Here is a 24,831-nt window from a genome sequence, read left to right on the forward strand (position 1 = left end):
AAGTTAAATCTTTCCTCAATTATTTTTTATTAATGTCTGGAGTGTGGAAAGGAGCTGTGTGAAAAGGCCTGCTCTCAGATGTAATGCTTTTACAGTGTCACTGAGAAACCCTGGAAACTTTTCAAATTAAATAATTCTTGGGTGGCTTCTGGCCTCATCTTGCTGACCTCAGCATTGCAGTGTCCTGCTCTTTGAGTGTATTCTGTAGAGTTTTGAAACTGGCTATGTCAACTCTATGAACTGTGTCCCCTATCAGGCCCATGGTGAGAGGAACTACCATGTGTTTTATGAGCTGCTGGCTGGGCTGCCTATGCAGCAGAAAGAGGAGATGTACTTGCAAGAGGCAGAGTCTTACTTTTACCTGAATCAGGTGAGTGAGGTGAGCATGCTCTACAGCAGCTGATAAAGAGTGAAATGACCAAGACATCACTTCTGTTTGGTTAGGCACCTAACAACTTTGCTTCCCTTCTAATGTGTCCCTCACAGGACTATGCTAAAATCCGCTCTGCTCCATCTCACACCTGACCTAAGAAGGAATACCTTTTTCTCTTATGTGATCTTTTTATTACCTTTCAGGTCCCTTCTGCTCCCAAAGAAAAACCTTTTAAAAAAGGAGTCATCATGTAGGCCCATGGCTCCACCCCGTGGTGAAGAAATCCTTTTCTCTTTGCCTTCCCTTGCACTTGCAATTTGCTGTGGAAATGAAAAGAGCAAGAGAGATTTCTTTCCACCTTCAGCAAAACACTTGCTTCATTGACTGACTTAATGGGTGGAAATTTGAAACCACTGAATTATACTGCTGATTACAATATATTTGAATTGGAAAATTGGTTGCCAGATTTATGGCAAGCTATCACCTTGGAGCATGGTTTCTTTTGTTTAATGACATTTTCCATGCTCAAGGAGTTCACAGCAATAGCAAGATATCTCCTCTTTCAGCTGTGTGGGTCAGCATTCCCAGGTGGGCAAACTATTTACAGCTGCTGTTGTCATGTGAGGAATACTTGACAAACTATTACTGTCATCTTCCTTTCAGGCAAGGAATGGGTGAGTATCATTAATGACTCAAGGATGGAGGGCAATTAAGGGCCCATTCCCTAACAGAGTGATGTACCTAGTTGGCAAAGGATCTGTATTGTAAACTAAACTCCTCAAGGTGCTAGTTAACAGGAGTGTCTCAGCCTGCTGCAGAGAAGAGAAAAAGATCAGATCATGTGTAAAGAAGTTAACAGAGACTGATAAAATCTCTCTTGGATCTTGCTTGAATCTGACAATCAGATGGAAGCTTTTGTCAAAGAATGCCTTTGTAGGCAAGCAGGTTCTACAGACACCCACCTTGACCCAGGATTTCTGTGACCTTTAGAGTCACAGGCAGCTGTCAGGAGTGTCCCCTTGTAAAGAAAACCACAAGAAGAGTAAGAGCAGTATGCCCATGTTGTAGTGAAGCTCTGTGGCAGAGATGAGTGAGATTATAATCTGGCTCTCTAGGTACAAAGAAACCCATTTGCTTTGATACATTGGGTTCTGGTACCATTTGGGGTAGCAACATGACATACATACATACATATATACATACATACATACATATATATATAGTATGACATGACATACTTGGGAGTAGATTCTGGCATCCCTTCTCTCAAGCTGCACTCCAGCAGTGGTCAAGGGGCAGCTGGGGTGCCTATATTAGAACCATAATAAAAACAGCATGTGTGGGCAAGAGAGATCTTCCTTTCAAAAACTCCAGAGAGAAAAGACTGTTCTGTCATGAATGCTGTGCTCCCACTAGTGGTGTCTTCGGCCTTTTTATTTCCGATTCCTCCAGTCCTTAAAACGTTGAAGTACTTCTCTGAAGATCGTTGCTGGTAGCTCAGCTCCAACCTGGGCAAAAGGGCTGACCATGATTATCTGTTCCTATTCTCTCAGGGCAGAGCATGTGACATCCTGGGGAAGGAGGACGGTCAGGACTTTCTGGTCTTGGTGCAAGCTCTGAAGGGAATCAACCTCTCGGAAGATCAGCTGACCTCCACCTGGGCTGTCCTGGCTGCCATTCTGCAGCTGGGGAATATCTGCTTTACCTCCTACGAGGTACACTAACCCTTGGCAGCCTGGCTATTTGTGCTGAACATCGTGCTGTTATCCCATGTGGTGGGACCAGTGACATTATTCTTGACTGGAGATTATATTCTTTGAAGACTATTATGTTATTTTGATATTAGGCTCTAGACTGACCTAGGCAGGGACAGAAGATGGAAGGCAACCAAAGGTTATTAGAGCCAAAATGAACCTAGATGCTAGTGTTTTGCCCAGGCTGTGACCAGCTCTGTGCAGCTGAGGTGGTGTTGAGAATATTAATACTAATGGAACCTGGTATCCCATCCATAGCTGACTATTGTTCTCCATTATTTAGAAAGAATCCTATGAACATGCAGCCATTGCCGGTGACACTGAGATTCAGATTGTGGCCAATTTGTTGTGTGTCTCAGCAGATTTCTTGCAAAGTGCTGTCACTCACCGTGTCACTGTGAGTACCTTTTTGGTGATTTCTCATTCATCCTGACACATGGAATGCCCTAGCCCAGTGCTGTCAGCAGAAGGGCCACCACCTTAGAAGGTCTAAAACCTGGGAGGTAACAGCAGGAGTAAAATGGTTGTGGTGCTGGATCAGTAATGGGGGCGAGCTGAACCCCTAAAGGCAGCTCTGTAAAGTTGGCAGAACTCACGTCAAGGAGGGCTTTTTTCTGACGTGAGTGGCTTCAGGCTTAACAGGTTGGCCAGCTGACTCCCAGCCTGAAATGTGGCAGCAAAATTCTGGTTTTACTTTTTCCTTTGATATCTGGGTAAATTCCCAGGCCAAATAGAAAAAAATCCATTTATTAACTGGGCTGACTTCCTTGTGGATTTAAAAAATTGATGTATTTATGGGATAATAACAGTAAATTCTGGCTCTTTATGTATCCAGGTGACATCTTATGATCGGATCTTCACTCCTCTGTCTGTAGAAGGAGCCATTGATGCCAGGTGACTTCTGCTGTTACTCTCTGGGTTGGTCAGATGCACCCAATGGTGCTGTCTTTGCAGTAACTGGTTTTACTCCCCTCTCCTACTCAGGGACTCCATTGCCAAGACTCTGTATTACCTGCTTTTTGAGTGGCTGCTGCTGAGAATCAATGAGTGGTTGGCTCCCTGGGAATCTGACTGTGCTCTGGGCATTGTGGACATACATGGTTTTGAGGTTGCTTTTCCTGTTCTTTTGATATTGTCTGGGCTGGAAGTGCACGTGCTGATTCTCCTCAGTCACTGCCAGAAATGGGGAGGCTATCTGATGGGTGGGTTTTCTGTTTGGTGTTGGTTTTTTGTTTTTCCTTTTTTCCAGAAAGGAGACAGTAATTGCACCATGTAATCTAAATGTCTGTGTTCAGGGGATACTTCCTTTTTTCAGAGGCAGTAGAGAAGTGCTCCTTCAGGGTATGATTTAGCACTTTTACTATGGACTCTTGTTATGATTGCTATCTGGAGGAGCCCATAGTCTTCCATAACTGCGTGGCATAGGTAGAATCTTAAGGTACATAGAACTGGGTGGATTGGAGTAGTATCGGTGTGTAAGTGGAGTCCTAACAATTGTAAGCGCCTAACAACCTAGTCTCAGCTGGAGTGGTTTCTGGTGCTCCTACCATGTCAGCCTTGCATGTTTGATACCTTTGCGTGAACTGGTCAGTATGGTGCTGCATAGATAGTGCACATAGCTAGCTTTGGTTCTGTCATTCTAAGGAAGATGAAAATTATTTGCTTTTAAATCAGAACAAACCCAGCAGTTTCACCAACTTGGTCCATTGAATTAGCTCATAGGCGGTATTAAACACAGATCAAAACTGTCTTTTCAGCAAGTCCACTGGAGTTTAGAAACCAAGTTATGTGTGATGTTGAAAGGGAACATGGGGATTTTAACTCCACAGTTCGATTCTCACCTAAAGCAGGTTTGACAAAACCCCTAGAAGTTTCTTAGAACTTTCACTTCTACACAAATTCCTGTAAAAAGCAGCTCAGAGTCCTTTCCCTGTGCTCTGCTGCTCAGCAGTGGCTTGGGGAGCCAGATCACTCATCAGCCTGTTTTGATGGACCAAACCCAGAAAAATATCTAGTATAAATTTGCATGCTGTTGAGGTGAGGTGAATGAGCTAATTCTTAATGAATCACATTTTAATTATTCATGGTGCTATTAACAGAAGTAAGAGAAAAAAATTATGTAGTTGTAATCTAACTGTTCCCATTTGTTCCTGAAGACTTGGGTAAAGCTGGAAATATGTTAACACTATCTTTTATTATTTATTTCTTTTCATGTGCTTCAGCATATCCTGTTTTTCTGTTATTCCCAGCCTGAACAGGAATAAGTCCAGAATCCACTGTAGTTTCTGAAGAGATTCTCCCTGATCCACTAGGCTTTGGATCAGGACAGAGATAGGAGAAGTGCAGAAATTTTGTAAGCCAAGGCCCTGAAAGGTGTTGGTTTTTGAAACTGAGGTTAGGGTAGCACCTAGACTTCTGGGTTGGGGATCTTTACCCTTGTGGCAGGTGTACACCCATGCCTCTGCCCCAGTGAGCTTCTGGGGGCTTCCCAGACTTGCAATAAATAAAAACCAGGCAGAGCAGGGACTTGGTATGATATGTGCTCATAAAGGCCTGTGAGTTTTGTACTTAGGATTCCCGTTAAATTCTTTGTATTCTGACGAATGCTGAAAACTGGAGCATATAAAGGTGGGGGTGTGCATCCAAGAGTAAATTTCTTCTCTGTGCTCCTTCACAGCTTGTCTTGCCTCTTGCTGTTCAGCCTAGTCAATAAACCAGGCTGAGAGCTTGCAAACCAGACATAAGATGATTTGAATTTCTCAGGTTCATTCACACTTATTGATCAGAACAAGCTGCCTGAACCAGCAGTTCAGATCAGCACCATCTGGTGCTGTGCATTATTCGTGGGAAGACACAATCTCCTGGGAGGGCTGCGCGTTGGAAGTGATGATGTCTTTTTGTCTTTGCAGGATCTAGGTGTGAACAGCTTAGAGCAACTCTGCATCAACTTTGCCAATGAGCATCTCCAGCGTTTTTTCAGCCAGACTGTCATTGCCCAAGAAGAGGTAAATGGAACCCATGCCACCAGGTGAAAGGCAGCATATATGGAATGAGCTGAGGCAGCGTCAGCTGGAGAGTATTCTTTAGCAGGGAAGCAGGAAGCTGAATAAGCCTGGCCCTCTTAAGCAGTAGCTATAGAATCCTAGTCCAAAGAGCTGGCTATTTAATGTCTTTTACTAATTCTGTAGTAAATTAAGGGAAGGGGGAGTTTGGTAGTGCCTTGCTCCCTTTTACAGATTTTATAAGTGAGTTGGGCAGAATCAAGGACCCAAGACCCCGGCTGGTACTTTTGAAGCCTGTTTGGTAGATTCATTGTAGTATTTTACGTATCACTCAGGCTCTGGAGATGAAAATGAATTTATCAGACTTGTTGCCTTTTGACACTCTGCTTAGCAGCCTTCCTCTCTTAGATTAGGAAAATCATTAGTCTCTTTAGAAGAAGCTTCATGAGACAAAAATGATAATTCTAGCCAAGTTCCTAACAGCAGTCAAACACTAACTTCCTGATGAATAAACCAAATCCTTCTGTTAACTCCCTTCATTTGTTCTTGTTTGCATGGCTGGATTTAACTGGTTGGTCTTTAACATGCAGGAGGAATATAGCCAAGAGCAGTTAGCTTGGATTCCTATTTCCAAGATGTATAGTGAGTCATGCCTAGATTTCATTGCTGCAAAACCCCATGGTATCTTCCGTATCCTGGACGACCAGACTTCACTGACTCAGGTGAGAAGCTGTTATCCTCTCATGTGATCTCTTTCACAGGGTGGTTATGGTGAGGCAGTTACACAGATTAAACAGGGACTGTGTTTGCACAAGTATTAGGTGTCTTTATCTTCAGTTTAACAGCGGCTTTTCAGCCAACTGAATGTGTTGCAGCAGTAGGAAACATGTTTGTCATCTTTTCAGGCCACTGACCACACCTTCCTCCAGAAGTGTCATTACCATCATGGAAACAGCCCTTGGTACACCAAGCCCAAGTTGCCTTTGCCAGTCTTCACTGTGAAGCACTATGCAGGGCCTGTCACCTATCAGGTGAGCTGGCAGGGCGCTCCAAGCAGTTGAAGCAATAGGCCAGCTTGGAAGCATGCTGTGGATGTCCTGAGGGACCAGCTCTGAGTGATGTGAACAAAGCTCTCTCTCTGCAACTGCACATCCCTTTAGCATCAGTTTATCAGAAATGAGGAGATTCTTATTAAGAGGGGCAACTAAACTGCTTCTGGGCAGAAGGAAAATAGATCATGGCCTCAGCTACACAACAGCCTACATTGCCTGTCTCAGAGCCCTGGAACCAGGAAAGCTGTTGCTGCTGTAAAAACTGTGGAGGTCAAAGTGGGCCGGGCAATGAAGGGGAAAAGGAGCAATCCTAAAAGCAGAAGTCGTTGTTCCTTCCACTCCTTGTGGCAGCAGGAACAACAAACTTCACTCTCTAGGACTTTCGCCTTGTTCCACCTCTCCAGCTGTCTGCCCCAAGTCAAGGTGTGCTTAAGAGGGGTATTTGTCTGTCCGGTTGGTGGTCTGAATGGTGCATTAAACCAGACTTTGCTTCTGCAGGTCCACAAGTTTCTTAATAAAAACCGTGACCAGCTTCATCCAGAAGTGCTGGATATCTTCTCTCAGAGCCACCTCAAGGTACTGTAGTGGTTCAGGATGAAGATCTCTATTAAAGACACCTGATGAGACACTCATTGCTTTTGTGTGAGAAGCAGAAAGATCCTGGTCAGGTGTCAGAAGAATCCGGAGAAAGTTTTGTTCTACTGAAGGACACCTGGGAGTTGAGCAAGTCATCTTTGCCAGCAATTGATGCATTTCATGTACAAAATGCACAGACTGCTTGAAGATGCAGCTGGGTTCCTGGCACTGCTAGGGGCAAGGGAGAATGGTCCCCCAGTTTCAGGTAGAAGAGATTGTTCTTTCCACCTAGTTCAGGGATCTTTGGTCACTACTTTTTTTTTCTTTTTTTTTTTTTTTAGGTGGTGTCTCACATTTTCCAGAAGGCTAAAGCTTCCTATAGTCAGCAAAGGGAGCTGGGTGCCAGAAGCAAAGGGCCCAAGCCTCAGGCCTCCACACTGGTGGCCAAATTCCAGCAGTCTTTGCAGGACCTCACAGCCAAGCTGAAAAGGTGAGAGACTGTTATGATGCCATCCCTGCACTGGGCTGATTGCTGCACCCAGAAGTACGTGAAGTCTTTCCAGGTCAGCACAGAGAGGAGCGTGATCAAATGTTCTTCCTTCTGTTTTGCAGGAGCCATGTCTTCTTCATTCGGTGCATCACCCCTAATCCCAAAAAGGTAGGGCGGCACCCTGTCTCCTTATGGAGTCCCCCAGTTCCTTGAAGTCTTCTCCAGCAGCTCTTCTTTCACAGTTGGTGTTTGGACTTCTTTGTCTTATTTGACAGCTTGAAACTTTTCTTCCCCTTTCTCTGTCTCTCACCCTTCCCTGTGGCCATGTGAGCTGACCACATGCTGGAGGATAAGAAGCCAGTGCCAGCTGAACACCAAAGGATGTGTTGGGTTTTGTGTTCCATCACCCATAGACCATCACAAGATCTAACCCAAGGACAGGATGATAGAAGGAGACCCTTTTCTAAACTCTCCCTTCTGTCTCCCTTTTTGTTTCTTTATTTCTCGTTTCACAATTTTTTTCTGCCTTATATTCACAGCTGTCAAATATCTTTGATGTGGAGTATGTCACTTGTCAGCTGCGACATTCTGGGATACTGGAGGCTATCCACATTAGAAAGGAGGGATACCCAGTCCGTCTTCCATTCCAGAACTTCCTAGCCAGGTACAGTGGTGTCCTGGCTTGGGATTCCCCAGACACTCAAAGCCTGAATGTACTGACTGGCACACTGTGACCTGCTGTTCTCTGAGGTCTCCAGTTACAGCCCTGGCTTCCATCATACCAACATCTTATCTTCCAGGTATGGCTTCCTGGCTGGACAAAGGCACAGCTGCCTGGAGGAGAGGGAAGGCTGTGTGGCAGTGCTGTCTCATGTGGTGGGGAACCCTTCAGATCTCTATCAGATTGGACTAACAAAGGTGATGCCTATAGAAAATCCCATTTTACTCGCACAGGCCCAACCATCCAACCATCTGTTCACTGGCTGTAAATGGACAGAGAGCAGTTCAGCTCTCTGCCCAAAGAGGGAGAACACTCTGCCTTCACCTCCCTTTTGCTTTGCCTCTTGTCTCAAGTATGAAGGAGGGATTTTTAGCATTTCAGATAAAGAAACAGGAGACCGGCTCCAGGCTGTTCTTGTAGCATGGCCAGCTCCTTTGTCTACCCAACCTTCCTTGATGGAATCTGGGCTTCTGCCTTTCCTGCCTGTGAACCTTCATTGCTCCCTGATTCCCTGTCCTCCCCAAATGCATCCACCTCTGTCACCTGCACCTGTGCCTCCTGCCCTCCCCAGCTGAGGTAGTGCAGTTTCATTAGCAGGAAGCCTTAAAGGCTACAGAGAGATAAACCAGCAGCTTTTATTATTGATCAACTCCTTAGAGAAGCTGGCTGCTTTCCTTGTGGGTCAGCAGCTGTTGCTTTTGCTCAGGTCTTTCTGAAAGAGAAAGCCAGGCAGCTTCTGGAGAGACGATGGAGCCAGAGGCAGAGTTGGGCCATTGTTACTCTGCAAAGGAAATTCCGATGCCTCCTTCGCCGCAGACGCCTCCGTGTCCTCCAGGAGAAAGTCACGATCATTCAGGCTCACTTCCGAGGTTATCAGGCAAGGTCAGGAATCAAAGGCTAGGGCAAGGTACAGCCTTTTGTCCTTGCCTAGGACAGCAAGATGGGGATGTGCCTGGCCTCATGTTGGCTCCCTGGCCTGCTCTGTGGGGGGATATCCTGTTACTGGAATGGTGGAGGAGGGACTTCCCAGCCTGGTACCCAACACTGAGCAGAGGTTCCAGGGGAAATACAGCTGCTGTCAAAACTGTTACAGTAACTTGCCTGTGCTAAGGCTGATACTGTGATAGCTAGAGTAAAGGATGTAGGGAAAACATCTAAGAGAGGACCAGGCTTAACACAGTAAGCCTGTGGACTGGCTGATTGTATTAACGTTATGTTTGGCCCATGCCCTTGTATTGAGTCCACAGTCTACCTAAATTTTGTTGATATTTCCCTCATTGGCGTTGTTCTCTTTTCACATCCCTCTAGGAAGCGTTACAGGAAGCTGAAGAAGACTTTGGTACAATTTAATACCATGATTTTAATCTCCAGATCTTTGACTCAAAGGAGGAAGCATTGTCAGGTAACAACAGTCTTCTCAGGATCAGGTGTACTGCAGGAGCTATTTCTGCTCTAAGTAGAGCGAGCTGGTGACTGCGTGAGGCCAAGGCAGAGATGGCTTTAGAAAGTTTCTTGGAAATGATCCAGCGAGGTGTCCTTCACTCTGGCTGACATAAATGTAGTCAAATGAAGGAACCACAAAGACTGGAGCCTCCTCTCCTTAGATGAAGTTCAGAATTGGCAAAAGTGGTACAAATGCAGCTGATTCTTGTCTGTGTATGTGAGCTTCTCTAGGTTGCCCACACAAGACATGAGCTTATTCCATTTGTGGCCTCCAGGGCTGCTGTTCTGCTCAAGCTATGGGTTGTTCATCCTGCTTTAAGTTGTCCAGTTCAGTTTCTGGTGTTTTCCCAGATGGTGACTGAAATGCAAGATTTTTTCAGTCCACAGTGATCCTTCCCTGACCCCTTACAGCTACCTCAGTCTACTGAAGTCCTTGGCCTTTTAGAAATTAGCTGGGCCCATAGCTGGAGTGAGAACAAGATGGCAGTGGTTTGCAAAGATAGAAAATAATTTGCAGGAGAGAGCCATGGTTCTGTCAAATGGGTTGAATATATTTTGCACAAGTTATTAAAAAGAAAATTGAAAACAGGAAAATCAGACTACTCATCCTTAGAGCAGCAAATAATATCCCCATAGCTATCAGCTTCACGAGGGAGGGACCCAGTACAGCTGCTGGCATGACAAAGGATGGGGAAGAGGATTAAGGTCAGTGTTATTGCTGGAAGACTGCAGAGGTTCCTTCTGCCATGCCATGCCCAGAGCAGTGTGTTCCTTTTCCTGCTCCTTCCTACTTGGACAGGATCCAGCTTTTCTTTCTCCCAGGTAACCACAACAGCACAGCTCTTTTGAATCTGTTTCTGTTCCTCTAGTGTTTGCTTGCTGAGGTCTCTGTACATGCAGTAGCAACAATAAAGGTCTCAAAGTTCACCTGTTGCAAAGTTCCTCCTTTCCCCCCAACCATAGCCCTGCCCTTTGGACTTCAGCATGCCTGCTGTCTTTCTCAGCCCAACCCTCATAACCTCCCATCTAGTCACACCATTTTGCAACTTAGGCAGGCAGGAGAAAGAAAGGGAGAGACAGACACCCTCCTTTTCCATCTTGGAGTAGGAATCAGGTGAGTGGTAAGGCTGGGGAACAATAGAATGGATGGGAAAGGGCAGAGCTGCAAGGGAGTTTGGCTTCTGGTATCCCTCCCACCCCCTTTAAAGGGGTCCCTCTCCATGGACAAGTTCATCTGTCCATGTTCAGGCTGTGTTACTGTATTTTTTGATGCCGGAGGAGGCAGGTAAATGTTTCTGACAGCTCCTGTGTGCTTTTGTCCTGAGATACATCAAATGCTAGACAAAGGAGGAAAAGTGTGGCAGGAATGCTGGGCAGGTGGTGAAGGCTCTTGCTGTTGAATCGTGTGGCACAGGGCAGGTGGTGGTTCAGCAAGGCTAAGGGCTTTGCCTGGGCATCCCCTTTTCAATACACTGTGTTGAGTCCCAGGAAGACCCTGCAGCTGTTCTGCCATTTTACCTTCTGGAGCAGGACACCAGCTCTTGCCCCTCCGCAGAGTCTGTCCCCAGAAGTAGCTGGAAATGACCTTACATGCATCTCTTCCCACCCTTCATCCCCCTTTCATGTCCTGACAGCAGGAGTTAGAGGAAAAGAAACAAAGGAGGAGGTCCCTGGCTAGTGGTGACACGGAGGACAGTCCCAACCAAGGAATGGTAAGTTGCCAAACAGTCTGGGAAAGTCTGAGATAAAACATGCCAGGCTCTCAGGCAGTTCTCTCTCCCTTCTGACTCCTCAGTCCAGATTTGCTGGGGAACAGCAAAATGTCTGGAGAATGCACAGAGCCCACATATGTGCTGGAAACCTAGTAGCAAGAAGGTAGTTTACCCTGGTATAAAGAGCCTTCTAATACATAACTGTTCCATTAATTCAATGTTTCCCAGTCTCTGAGTGTAGTCGGGCATCATAAAGCGGTCCAGAGGCAGAGTACTGTATTTGTTCACAGCACTCTACCTCAACCTGTTCTTTCGAGCTGGGAGGAAGATTATTTTTGATAATTATGCTCTGTTGTGAAGGGTGGCAATGAGACAGTTCTGCACAAATATAGTTATGGAAGATATTGTAGAGGAAGGGAGGCTTCATAACAAGTTTAACCTGCATCAACTACTGTAAGTAACAGTGCTAACTAATGTCATTATTTGTATGTTTAGACTGGGCATACATTTGCTATGATGTGTGTAGTTAAGGAAATCTGAATTGACAAAATCCACGGTTTTGAACAGATTTGTCAGTATCAACAATGGGAACACTTAGCACTGGGTGCTCTTGCAGTATCACATGCTTTCTCAAGTGTGGATCCAAAACTGTAGAATCTCACAGCCCACTTCCTGAATCAACCACTGAAAAGCTAGACTTAAAGTATCTTCTTATAAGCAAAATCAAACTGATTTAAAAAGCTGCAAATCTTATCTTTAAGCATTGCTGAGAGTTTATGTGGAGAGAGATGTCAGAATAGTATGCTGATGGGTAGAGGCTTTACTAGGCAAGTCTTAAAAAATCCAACCCCCAAAAAAACAAACCTCAAAAGCTCAGGTTTTTGTCTTTGGCTTCATCTCATAGTGTCTTAATCTGAGTAGTCCTGTCTGAAATGCCCTGAACTGACACTATATGCGGACACTGATGCCAACATACTGTGTTCCATTGGCCCATTTACTTCCTGTCTTGCACAAATGCATGCATCATGGAAGGTGCCAAACAGTGAAAAATCAAGGCTCATAGGCCAGATTCTCATCTTAATTATGTAGGCAAATAATTAAGTGGCGTGCATCAAAGGTCAGAATCAGGTCTCTATTTATCAGCATAAATAAAATATACATAAAATCCAAGCACTCTTGGATATTGAAAAATAAAAATGGCAGAAAAAGAAGCAGGAGGAAATGGCCCTTACCCTTCAACTACAATCTCTTCTGTGCAATACACAAGATTTATTAGTAATGAGAGATGAGTCAAAGAAAGTCAACTTCCCTGTCACTTCCCCTTGTGGCAGTTGACTTTTTCAGAAATTAAGAAATTACTCACCTGTCCCTCCTTTGCTGACGCCTCATATACCTGTGTTAATGTGATACTTCCTTATTTGTAATGTTCCTGAGTGTTCCATTATTACTGGGTTTGCTCAGATGCTCAGTCCTTGCTCTCGTCAGCTTTTCAAAGGCAGCTTTACCCAGGCTCAACAGAACAGCTCAGGGTTTGTATGTTGTGTCACTGCTGGTACCCCAATGACTGACTTTCTTGCTCTTGTCACAGGATGTGGGACTGCTGGAGATCCCTGCAGAGCTTGCTGCCCTCCTGCAGTCAGCTGAAGGTGAGAAATCCTCCCTTTCCCGTGCTGCTTTTCTTTACTGTTTATTTCCTTGGTTTCTAGCAGTTTCAGTTCATGCTTGCTCTACCAGCCGTCACGTGGGTTGATTTGATTTATCATCATTGCAGTGTAAATATGATAAAGGCAATGGTGTTGTGTATGTTATTTCTCAACACAACAGGGTGGAAAAGCAATTCGGGCCAGTGGGCAGAACACCAGATTAAAATCCAGTATCTTTGTTACCTTTTCAGCTCTTCTTCTGAACTGTGCTGATAGAACTGACGACTGCAATGGTGCAAAACTTTTTGGTCAAAGCTGTGTGACTAACCTGTTTAATGAATGCAGGTCTCTTGCAGAGCTGGATATCTGGGGTGTGAGAAACTTAAACCTATCTTTTTCTGTTAAAAATCTTTAAGGAAATCCGAGGTGAAGAAATCAAAACTATAATTTTGGCCAGTTCAAAGAAATATTTTTTGGTTTTCGTTAAAAATTAATTCTTCGAAGTAGTTACTGCTTTTAAAATAGAAGTAGTTAGAAACAATGTAACAACTTAAGGATGTAACAATGTAACAATTAAAGGAAATGTTTTGCTTGGGAGGGAAAGTTTTGTTTTGTTTTGAAATCACCAAAATACCACCAACTGAAATAATTTCCCAAGTTGCTGACCTAATCTTGAGTGTTATTTGTAGTTTTGTTTCCTCTGTAGCTCTTTGGACAATGTATATATTTAAGTTGCAAATAGGTTGAGGCAGGATTTACCTCTTCATGCTGGTATAGCATGTAACAAAATGAGAGCTGTATTTTTTGCCTTCTGTATTGTACTGTAAAAGATGCAATCAGGCAGAAGGATCTTGTGAATTGCAGCAGACTGTGCTGGATTCCCAGATAACTCACACTTCAAGTCATACCGCTTTAGGGACTACCAGCTGGTCTAGTGAGCAATGTCACCTGGAGGAGCTCAGGGGACAGACCACACTGGAACTGCTGAAAATGAAAGCTGATGGGATGTTAACAGTGAGGGGGAGGAGGAGAGCATTAGGGGACACAGTTTGGAGATAGAGGAATGCACAGAAGCTGTGCTGCATTGAGAAATCTCTTCATTTAGGAAGAAGTTTGCTGCTCTATTATTCATGAGAAATCCCTCATCCGGTGCCTTATCATGACCTGTTATTGACTGAACAGTCGCCAGCAGTATCTCTGCATAGGCTCAGTGTTTCCCTGCCTTGAAAACTCCATAACAGAATTGAAATTCCAGGTTCTGACTGCCCTCTGGGTGTTACCCAGGGATAAGAGGCTGAAAGATCAGAGCTGTAGAAGCTGTCTCCCGACGTGGTCTCAAGGAAGTGAGGATGTGCCTGCTTGGGGGTCTGAGGCAGCAGGGGTGGACTGGGTGTCTCTGGAGCCAGAAGGCTGGTACGGGTGTTCGGGCCAGGTTAGATGTGTGTTACCCATGTGTTGCGTTGCGAGTGGGATGTGTTCTGACTGCCTTTCCAACTGCTACAACACAAGACCTCTTTCTCTTGCAGGCCAATACCGAGCACAGGCCAACCAGATAACAGAGGCATTGCCTCCAGAAGTCAAGGTCAAAGATGACCTTTCCCTCCCACACACGATCAACAGCTATCCTTTCTCCTCCTTTGTTAAGTCACACTTCCAGGTGGGAACTCAGATTTAAAAAAATTAAAAAATCTCTTCATTGCTTCCCCACTGGGGAGACACACTAGTTCTAGCAGCACCAGGAACAAGCTCCATGTTTCTGTCCTTTTGTTTCTTTGTAGAAGACAGATTTTCCTGCCCCTGGTCACCCTCTGCAGCACCCCTTAACCCATCTGGATGCTGAATACCACGAGAGCGCACTGGAGATCAACAAATTGGTAAGAGATGTTTCTCTTGACATGTTGAACAGGTGGGCATAAAAATGTTCTGATGCCTTTATACAACAAGATGCTGGTGGTGGCTACTGTTCTTACAGTACATGGTGTGTTAGGAAAGCAGAATAAATTGCTCCTTCTAGGCACTGGAGCAGTCTGGCAGAGATCACATGCAACCCCTCAGGGTGGCTGTGTTCTTGGTGAGGCATACGGCAGCCACAGACCGATGGGATAGAAGTGAATTTCCTGGTGATGTAGCCTCAGAATTTGACAGGATGTACAGGAATCAGACTGCTAAGCCTTCATTTTCCAATATTCCAGATTCAGTAGCACTGACAAGTATAAAGGAGATCTGTCTTTTCAAGCACTTACTCTTATCTGTCAGTCAAAAAAATGTAGTTTAACTCAGACCTTTTCCATTATGTGTTTTATAGTAAATGTATGGATTGTATCTCAGGCATACAGTTGCGTCAGTACGCAACAGGGGACAGTGAACTGTTGTGTAAAGGCTGGAAAAAGGCAGGGACTTTATCATAAAGAAAACTACACCTGGAACCACACCCTAATTCTGTAGTATTTGCATGAGGGGGATGGTATTATTTCATCTCTGTGGATGCAAAGCATACATTTCTTCTTTAAAAATGGTAGTTTTCACTCCCTGAAAAGAGAATGAAACTTCAGATAATTTCTAAGTAAATCTGGTAATCTTTTTGAGAATTACGCGTAATTAAAATAAGCCCATTAGGAAAGATAATACCTAAACCCAATCTCTTGTTTTGTCCTCATGATCCTAATTATAGAAGACCATAAGCTTCAATAAAAATCTTGTGAATAGGATTGTATTTAAGTAGGCTACTATTATTTTCCTGAAGATCAAAGATGATTTTTCTCCATTGCTGATCAAAAAAATACAGCTATTTCTTTGGCAAAGGCTGTAACACGTAAGCGTTTACAACAGAGAATTCCATGAGAACTAACCAGCCACCATCTCCTGTTTTCTCTCAGTGAGTCTTCGACACACTTACTACCATTAACCATTTTAAAAAGTGTTGTTCTCTGAGAAAAAAATGAGCCATCACTGATAAAAGTTCTTTCCAAAGCTGTCCATGGTGCATTTTAGAAAAATTTTGATCTAGTGACATATTAAAGTGTAGAGACTGAAAGAAATTATTCTGTACCTAAGGTGAGAAATACAAATTACAAAAGCATCAGGATGTTGGTATGCATAGCCAAGAAGCTGAATCCTTGCTTAATGAGTTTGTTGAGATACATCTCATACTACTTGGTATAATATTAACTACACCAAAGTCTTTTTAGCATTCAGTTGTTAGACAGTGTTTCTTCATGTCTGGTACTCTGAGCTTTTCACAAAGATCAGCTAAGCATCAATTTCTTATACATATTTTTATACCTAGGCAACCTGTGGACTCAGACACAGTAACAAATTGCCTACAGTAACTGGCTCATGTATCTGACCTCTGCCCAAAGAAGGGGAAGTATTTTGCCCATGAAAAATTCTGAGTCAGAGGCATAACTAAGAAGAGACTGAAGTAGTCTTGACTTTTAGGCAGGGTCCAGTCCCTCCAAACACTGTCTCCCAAATTCTCCAGAATTTAGGTGGTGCACAAAACCTGAGAATAGATCCCACTTGGAGTATTGGCTACTCTTAGGCTCACAAATACACTGTTGTCTACAAACCAGGTTGTCACCTTACAACAACAGTTTGGGACAGAGGGTTGCAGCTAGAGAGTTCTCTTTTTTTCTTCCCCCCCCCCGGATGCTTCTAGATTTTGCGGTTCATTGGTGACAAGAGTCTCGATGGCTGGCAGGAGGTACTTCTGGGCAACTACATTGCTGGGAGAGGTTTGAATAATGTGGCTCTGCGCAATGAAATCTTCAGTCAGGTGGTTGTCCAGACATGGAAAAACCCAGACATGGAGCACAGCCAGCGAGCTTGGGTCCTGATGGCGACTTTGCTGAGCTGCTTTGCCCCTTCACCAGCACTGGAGAAGCCGTTGCTGAAGTAAGGAGGAGAAAAGACCTAGCTACACTTTCATTAAGGTTAAGAGAAATGAACAATGTGCTAAATGCAGTTGCCTTTTTCTAGATTAGTGTCAGATCATGGCATGGAGGGCTACAACGCTGTTTGCCAGCGCAAGATCTTGACAGCAGCACAGCACACAGAGATAGACTCTGCATTGTCTCGGGCCTACCCTCCCACTCAGCTGGAGTGGACTGCAAACCAGAGAAGAGGGAAGATGGTACTGGATGTTCATACCTTCAATGGTAACTCGTGTTTCTGCCCTTCTGCTATCTTCTAGTCCCTAAGGATTTTTCCAGTGCAGAAATCAGCATTCAGAAAATACTCAGCTTAGTAAAGAGGGATCAGAACACCCATTGCTTCTGGCTGGTACAGCCATGGGGGATACAAGCATCTGAATCTAGATCCAAAACTCCCAAAATCTGGGCCTGATGACATCTACTACTCAGGCTGAGGGATGAGATTCTTCTGGATTTGGGCCCATCTCAATATAGGGCTGTTCTGGTTGGGTATCAATATGGGTCTAGGGTCCTGTTGTCCATTACTGCATAGCCCAAGCGGCATCAGCTGCTGCCTTTGCTATAGGGACTTCCTGCCTTTCATCCTGCTCAAATATTGGCTTATGCTGCCTCTTGAGCAATCAGAAGCTTGGTGAATTGAATGCAGAACATCCCTACTTTGGCTTCTTGGTGACTGGAGTGGTGGCCCAAGCGAACCAGGACACTGTGAGGATTTCCAGCTGTTAGGCTGGAAATGCCAACCTGTGCCATCAAACAGTTATTTTGGCTATGAATATGTTCATGTGGAGCCCTCTACATGCTTTCAGTCCTCCTGTGGCCCCCGCCCTGGAGTGTGTAAGACTCTGCAGCCCGGCCCTGCCTGTGTCCTGTGGAGCTTAGGTGTTGCTTTGGGTCCTGTTGGGGTGGCTGTCTGTACTGAATTTCTTTTCTGTGCTAGAGGAGATCATCTCAGCTGAGGTGGAGTCCTGGATGACTGGGGAGCAGTATGCAGACTGGATCCTGAGTGCAAGGTACTGCCAGAGAATGGGGGAAGATCTGGGTGTGTGAAATAATCTGTCACTAGTTTTAAGGTTAAGACTGGTCAGGACAGCAGGCTAGAATTTTTATGGTCAGATGTGGAATAGCCACACCCTACCCACTTAGGCTTGTGCTGTCTCCTTCACCCTTCCATCTGCATGCATAAACTGTAGGCCTCTTCAGGAACTGGCGTGATCTGTCAGAGCAGCTTCAGAGAAAAGATGAAAAAAAAAAAAAAAAAAGACAAATCTTGAGTGATTCTAGTTTTTTCCTGACGCTGGGCACTAGTCAATTCACAACCTAAACCTAAACCTTAAGGACTTAAGCCAGGATAGATAAGACAAGAAGGAACCAAATGCAGTTTTCCTTTCTCTCCTTTCCCCCTGCCTACCTGGACACCTTTTCTCTCCTTTCTTTTCCTATTACCAGGGGCTGTGATAAAAAGTCTCGAGGGTGGTCTATCTCCATGTTTACTGGCAACACATGGCAGGACCTGCTGGGCTGTGACTTTGTGCTGGACCTCATTGGAGAGATGGAGAATGCCAGCAACCTCAGCAGCCCCTCTCAGTCCTTGGCTGAGTACCCCATCACTCCTGAAAGGGAGAGAAGCTTCCTCCAGCACTCTGACCTGGATTTGTAAGTCACCTAATCCTCCTGCCCCACCACTTGTGGCCCTTTCACCCAGTGGCTGGTCTTTGTCTCAGCACTCTGCACTGTCCTCACCTCATTTTCCTCTTCAACAGGATCCCTCCTGCTCCGGGCATCCAGGCGCCTACCTTCCCACCACCTAGCCTGCCCCCAGAATTCAACAGTCTCCACCCAGGTAAGGTAGACCTTACCTAGATGGGTCTTATCCAGGGAATCGGAGCAGAGGGGGAGACGGGTGATTCTTTGTGATGTAGAGCAAGGAAGGGCTCCACTCCAAAACATGACTGTCTAATAGGCACTGGAGGCAGGGGAATGTTCCTAGTCTGCCTTGTCACCAGCCTTCTCTCTGCTCTTAGATCCAAGATTCAGAGATGACCTGAGGACCCCTGTAGGCTTGGATCACTATGTGGATGATCTCTTCAGCACTGTGCTGCATCAAGGCTCCAGAGTACCAGTAAGTCCCCTGATGTTCACTCCTACTTCCTCTCTGCAGCAATCCTGTTCCTGTGCCTCTCCCAAGCATGCCTCTGCCTGTTCAGTCTGCCCCTGCTCAGCTCAGAAAATGCCTCTGGGTGGCTGTCCCTCTGTGAAGTCCATCTCTCTGAGCTCAGATAACTGTTTTTTTTTTTCTTGATGCAGGATATGGAGAACAAGGAGATTCTGACTGGACGCATGAAAGGAGGTGGAAAGATTGGACCCACCCAGAGAGGAATCTTCCCTTCTACAGGTCTGTAAGGGGATGGGGACAGCTGAGAACACCTGTGGGGCTACATAAGCTTCAGTGAGTACAAGTCAGGTAGTCCCTTAAGAGCTAATTATTACATGGGTTCAGCTGACTTTGCTCTTTAGTGTAGGTCATCAGAAGTTGCACTTTTCACTCCCAAGTGCTGGGAGACAGATGCTTTGGGTAAGGTGCTAGGTAAGGGTATTGCCTTTGTACTGCTTTTCATTTCTCTCGAGTTAGTCTTGGGGTCAAGGCAACAGGTGTCTTGCTTCTGACCTAGGCCACTTGTTCCCTAGGCCAGTACTACCCCTAAGTCATGTATTCAGCTTCTGTTCACCTTGTGCTTTCATAAAACAGTTGCTGTCTTTCTCAGGGGAGGGTTTTAATATTTCTTATTGCTTCCTTACAGACTTTCCCATCATCTCTAGCTATTCCTTGGGTTAGTAAGTCTGAACCTTGAAGAGGTTTTCGTGTGCTTGGTTTCTTTACTTTTCCTCATTTCTGTGGAGCTAAGACTCGGGTATTTTCGGTAGGGTGGAGTCAAACACCAATATATTAATGGCACTGAGAAATCTGCATGTGTAGGAACATACCCAGTGGCTTCAGAAATGTGGGGAATGTCCTGTTCAGATCATTACTGAGACTGGGACTATTTTTGGCTATTGTAGAGTCTCTGGGGCATGCAAGCCCTATTACAGATCATTGGCCTGAGGCCAGTTTCTCACTTATGTGGCAACTTAGATCAGCGAGGAATGTGAACGTCTCTCCACGGCACCCCTGGACCACTTTCACTGACATCATGACTCAGTAGACCAGTGTTGTGTGCTGACTCGCTCCTAGCTGAGACTGATGTCGATGCCCCTTGCTTTGCTGGCTTTGCCCTCAGTGGGATTTCTGTTTTGTGGCCTCAAATGTGACTTGACTGCTTAAAGCAGAGGAATTCCTTTCTCCCCATAGCTCCTTCACATGATACACAAAGCCACTCAGGCCAGGTCTCATTGTTCACTCACCCTTGATACCTGCTGCAAAGAGACAGATAGGGATGTGACACTCCCAGACATCTTTGCCCATCCCTCAGAAGAAACCCTGCTCTGTAATCATACACAGACAGGAGTTATTTATATGCTTAGTCATGAAGGATGGCGGTGTCCTAAGCTAGGCTGCAGAAGCAGGGTCTGGATACTCCTATTGTAAAGTCTGGCAGGCCATGCATTTCTCTTTCGTTTCCTTTTTCCACTTGAGTTTGCTGTGTCTTTCTGTGTGTGAACAGATAAACCATTCACATGTCCCTGTGGCTGGTACATGTGGAGACAACCAGAGGTACCCAGCCTATGCAATGCGTTCTGTGGGGTTGATCAGGACTTTCTCATCTGCAGTCCCCCCAGAAACACTGTGCATATGGTCTTTTACCTCTAGGCTTTTCTGGAATGACTCAAGCACCAGTCTACCAGCCCATGCCTTCGATGATGGGGATGCCAGCAGCCACGCCTATGATGCCAGCAGCTGGTGGGATTACACCTATGCCAGGTATTAACACAGCGTTTCCGTAACCATACAGGGGAATAGGATGGGAAGGTGGGTGTTGCAATGGAGCCTGTGCATTTGAATGTCAGGTGGGGTGCACAGTGAACACTCAGCTCTGGGCTGATGCTCGGGCACTGGGGGGAATGCCTGTGGGCTTTTGCAGATGCGTATGTCTTTCACAGCCATGATTATGCCACAGCCTGTGGTTCCAGCTGTAGATCCCAATCAATTAGCAGCACAACAGCAAACCTTTATCAACCAGCAAGCCATGCTCATGGTGAGTGAAAGGGATTGGCTGGGAGGGGACCAGGAACTGGGGAAGAAAAATACACTGGTGTATGTGCTGTGAAGAGGTTAGCCATGCTCCCCTCCTGCCTTAGGCCTGCTCTGTAACAATCTGTGCTTGTGCTGGGGGTTAGCTGTATAAAGTTGGGATTATTTAAGACTGCAAAACTGTGAACCCCCTTTTTCCCCCTTGGGGACACTGATGCACAATAGGTGAGCAAGTAGCAGGGATGAGAGCAGGCCCTGAGAAGCCTCAGCTGTAATTCCCATGTGTTTTTAAGATTGGATTTGCTACAGGTGCGGATTTGTGGTGTTCTGCTTTCTGTACAAAGCCTTTTGAGTGCATGGAGGTCCTAGGCTATCTCACTGGTAGCTGAATATTTGGGCTGTTGTTAGGAGCTCTGCCTACTTGGATAGGTGGGAGCAGACTCCCTGGGCATGCCTTGTCCATAACACTGGAAAATCTGCAGTGGACTATGTAGATGTTCTGTGATTACCAGTGAAAGAATGGGACAGCCTGACTGGTGTTTTTATGTAGCCTAGAGCTCATGGACATTGCAATTCCTTTCTTCAGGCCCAGCAGATGACCCTCCAAGCTATAAGCATTTCCCAGCAACAGCAGCAGCAGCAGCAACAGCAGCGGTGGAAACAGCCTCTTGAGAACTCAAGGCCAAGAGACCCAAGTCCACCACAAACCCGAGCCCCAGCACCAGCCACTTCTCCAAAACCCAAGAAGCCTCCGAGCAGCCAGAATGCTGCACCACCACCAAAAGCTCCAGAATTGCCAGCAGAAGAACCGGTATGAGAAACAAAAAGGGGTGGTGAATTTGGTTTGAATTTCATGGTTTGTATTTGCTCTGCTTCCCTTCCAGTGTGGCAGTGGTTTGGCAGAGTGGAGAACAGAGCTAAGCTTACCTAGGATACTGTGGCATTTCAAACTCTGCTTGCTGAATTAAGACACAGGATCAAACCTTAGTGACATTAGCTCTGTGGAGGTTTGGCTGCAGTGTTGGCCCATTAATTCCCAGCTGATCTAAATTTTTCCACAGGAAAATTAATCTCTCAGTTCTTTATTTTCCAGCAAGCTGTCTTGGACCTCTAACATACTGCTCCTTCTCTGCACTTGGTTGATGATTCCTTGGGTGATAGACTGATCTCTTAGGACACTGCCAGATGGGGAGAAGTTCTAGATCAGAACTTGGCGAGGGAAGATCACCTCTGAACTTAAGAGCACTATGGAGGTATCTGCTGGCTAGTGCTAACTAACTGTGTTGTGAATTTCTCACAGGTTTACGACTACACGGTAGACCAGTTCTCCAGCAGTGAAGATGATGATTCTCCTCGGGAAACCTTCCAGCAGAAGAGAGCATATTTTCAGAAAATGGGTGAGTGTTTACCACTTTGGGAATTTCACTCATCATAATACCTTGTTCTGCAGCCTCCTTGGCATAACAAGGCATTCTTGTCTCCCTGTCTGGAACCCAACTAATCCCTGCAGGAGCTGGTAGTGCTGTGTGCAGCAGGAGGTTTTGGTGCCTGACTGCAGTTCAGATTGTGAAGTGTTATGTTGCCAGTTTTGTAGAAATCTCTGGGCTTGTGACTGTCACACACTCTTTTGCCTCTAGAAAGCATTGGCTTCTGCTGACTGATGAAAGGGTGGAACTATGCCGTTAATGCTAGGTTTTGGGTGTGGTTTCAACTAGCTCAGATCCCTCTTTCTATGCAGGAGAGCAACATATCCGAGTGAAGAAAGTCAGGCCTCCTTCCAAAATCTGGACCCCTCCAGCAAATCCCCAGCCAAAGCAGGAGGAGGAGAAGGAAGAGGAGCAGGAGAAGAGGAAAGAAGAGAAGCCTAGCCCTAAAACAGAGGCAGGTAAGATGCTGTGCAGTGGTGACCCAGGCAGGCTTATCAGCAGGAACTTTCCAGGACAATCAGGCCAGGATACAGCCAGAGGAGGAAAGGATCTGGCTTTTCTGGGAATCTGCATCTTGATGGGAGAGGAGACAGAGAAAGGCCTGAGCTTTGGGAAGTGGGATCCCAAAGCAAGGCAGTGGAAGGCTATGGCCAGTCAGCCTAGGTGTGAAAGAGAGGGATCTTCAAATGAAATAAAGGACTTTTCCTGTGTCTTTGCTGGTCTCTTGGTTAAAGCTGTCATCCCCAATAGCTCCTGCTCCCCCTTTGCCACCTTCTGAGCCAAACACAATAAAGCAGACACCAAAAGTGAAGAAGGAGCCACCGGTAGTGAAGCCTTCAGGCCCTGAGTCACGGCGTGCACCCAGCCGGGAGATCGGCAACATCATCAAAATGTACCAGAGCAGGCCAGCTCCTGAGCCGCAGCCCATTGAGCCCGTCAGGTGAGAGAGCGGGATCCACCTGGGTGGGCAGGAATGAGATGAGTGGGACAGCATCCCAGCACTGCCACATGGCCACAACCCCTCTGCACCCCCTGTAACTGTGTTCCCCATTTCCTTGCAGGAGAGTGTCCAAGCCATTTATAAAGAAGAATGACCCTAAAAATGAAGCTCTGGCTAAGCTGGGAATGATGAACCTCCCATCATCCAAATCTGTGAGTTCTGTGCTCTCCGGTCACCTTAAGAGCTCAGCAGAAAGAGCCTCTATATCCAGTCTCCAACAGGTTGGGAGCTACCTGGTAGTGCAGTAGCAGCCAGGTGATTTCTTGTTGGGTTACTAGCTAGCTATGAGCTCACACCATGGTGCTGCCCATCCTAGACTGGGTTTCAATCTACAAAGTCACTTGAGGTCCTGAAGAAAAGGCTTTGGAGCAGCAAGTCCTTTTGTGGTATGTTTAGGGCTGATCTGGAAGCAAGCAGCTCATGTTCCTCTCCTTTGGCACCAAGGTCTTGGCCCATTAATGTCTTTTTCCCCTTCTCAACTGGAGGCTTCAATCTCAAATACTTGATTCTCTGCACCTGAGTTTGGTTGTAGTGTGTTGATTTCAAGGTCCTGGTATCCCTGTTCACCTAGAGCTTGCTTCCAGGATTGGACTGCTGCCCTAGGGATGGCTTATAACAGCAGTGTCAGGACAGAGCACAGTAACGCAGAGGATGACTGGGTCAAATGATTTTGTTATCTTGCAGCCACCCTCCCTGCCACAGGAGAAGAAAACACCTCCACCACTCAAGCCCAAGCCAGGCTCAGCTTCCACATCTATCAAGGAGAAACAGTTGCCTCTCCTGTCCGTCTTCAGCCAGGAGAGCACCCCACCAGGTTCCCAGGCACCATCTTCTCCCCCTTCTCCCCCACCACTGCCTTTGACTCTCCTGCCTGGGAACCAAGGCTGGCAGGAATCCACAGGGAAGGGTGAGTATTGACTTTACCCGAGTGGGATTTGGTGAGTGGGGGGCAGGGAGGGGATGTGGTTGGGATCAGCCCAGTGGCTTGGGAGAGTCACAGCACATGTTCTGTCATCGGCCACCTGGCCAAAGACTTGCGTGGGCTGTGTGAAATCAGAGAGACTGTCATAGTTCTAGTCTGGCCCAGTAATCAGCATGGCATTTCCCAGCTCTAACTCTTCCCTTTCCTCCCAGTGCAGTGCAGTGCAGACTGTCAGGCACAGATGATGGAGGGGCTGGGTTTGTCTGAAAAACATAGCTAAAAGCAGAAAGGACCTTTGGGCTACAGCTTTATCAAGGTCCAGTTCACAATACATTTTATTGCCTACCTGAAGCATAGTTACTTTGTCAAAGGTGTGATTCAACAGATGGACTTTAGACCAGGGAGGAATGGGAAGCCAGGTAGTTTACTATCCAGATTGCCTGGAGGGACCTTGGAGACAGGCTGAGGAATGAGGGAATGTGTCCCAGAGGGAGAATGAGAGCCTGGGACACCTTGTACATTGGCCACATAAAGAGTGTCACATAAAGATGCTGCCCACCTGAAAAAATGGCATAGCTATTGCTTCTCAGCAGTAGTT

The 24,831-nt window shown here is 45.9% G+C and overlaps 2 protein-coding genes across 2 annotated transcripts in view; both read left to right on the plus strand.

Moving 5' to 3' along the window:
• The first annotated feature begins 76 nt into the window (after positions 1-76).
• LOC130141986 (unconventional myosin-XV-like) lies at positions 77-9,173 on the plus strand. Its single transcript, XM_056323390.1, has 14 exons — positions 77-370; positions 1,927-2,088; positions 2,411-2,524; positions 2,963-3,021; positions 3,112-3,235; positions 5,037-5,132; positions 5,720-5,851; positions 6,035-6,160; positions 6,680-6,757; positions 7,099-7,247; positions 7,370-7,415; positions 7,787-7,911; positions 8,048-8,165; positions 8,675-9,173. Exons 1-14 carry the CDS (start codon positions 236-238, stop codon positions 8,867-8,869), a joined length of 1,659 nt encoding a protein of 552 aa, XP_056179365.1. The 5' UTR covers positions 77-235; the 3' UTR covers positions 8,870-9,173.
• Positions 9,174-9,291: 118 nt separating this feature from the next.
• LOC130141896 (unconventional myosin-XVB-like) overlaps positions 9,292-24,831 on the plus strand; it is a 28,698-nt gene continuing 13,158 nt past the window's right edge. Inside the window, exons 1-21 of the mRNA XM_056323192.1 lie at positions 9,292-9,370; positions 11,046-11,123; positions 12,712-12,769; positions 14,293-14,423; positions 14,545-14,640; positions 16,425-16,660; positions 16,745-16,923; positions 17,636-17,708; positions 18,145-18,351; positions 18,459-18,538; positions 18,720-18,817; positions 19,003-19,090; positions 19,497-19,526; positions 20,504-20,614; positions 20,794-20,888; positions 21,471-21,695; positions 22,185-22,281; positions 22,623-22,769; positions 23,062-23,251; positions 23,373-23,463; positions 23,996-24,218. Coding sequence (XP_056179167.1) covers positions 9,323-9,370; positions 11,046-11,123; positions 12,712-12,769; positions 14,293-14,423; positions 14,545-14,640; positions 16,425-16,660; positions 16,745-16,923; positions 17,636-17,708; positions 18,145-18,351; positions 18,459-18,538; positions 18,720-18,817; positions 19,003-19,090; positions 19,497-19,526; positions 20,504-20,614; positions 20,794-20,888; positions 21,471-21,695; positions 22,185-22,281; positions 22,623-22,769; positions 23,062-23,251; positions 23,373-23,463; positions 23,996-24,218 — 2,581 coding nt within the window. The 5' untranslated portion in view covers positions 9,292-9,322. The remainder of the gene's footprint in view (positions 9,371-11,045; positions 11,124-12,711; positions 12,770-14,292; positions 14,424-14,544; positions 14,641-16,424; positions 16,661-16,744; positions 16,924-17,635; positions 17,709-18,144; positions 18,352-18,458; positions 18,539-18,719; positions 18,818-19,002; positions 19,091-19,496; positions 19,527-20,503; positions 20,615-20,793; positions 20,889-21,470; positions 21,696-22,184; positions 22,282-22,622; positions 22,770-23,061; positions 23,252-23,372; positions 23,464-23,995; positions 24,219-24,831) is intronic.

Source organism: Falco biarmicus, chromosome 1 (genome assembly GCF_023638135.1).
Source record: "Falco biarmicus isolate bFalBia1 chromosome 1, bFalBia1.pri, whole genome shotgun sequence".
Taxonomy (NCBI): domain Eukaryota; kingdom Metazoa; phylum Chordata; class Aves; order Falconiformes; family Falconidae; genus Falco; species Falco biarmicus.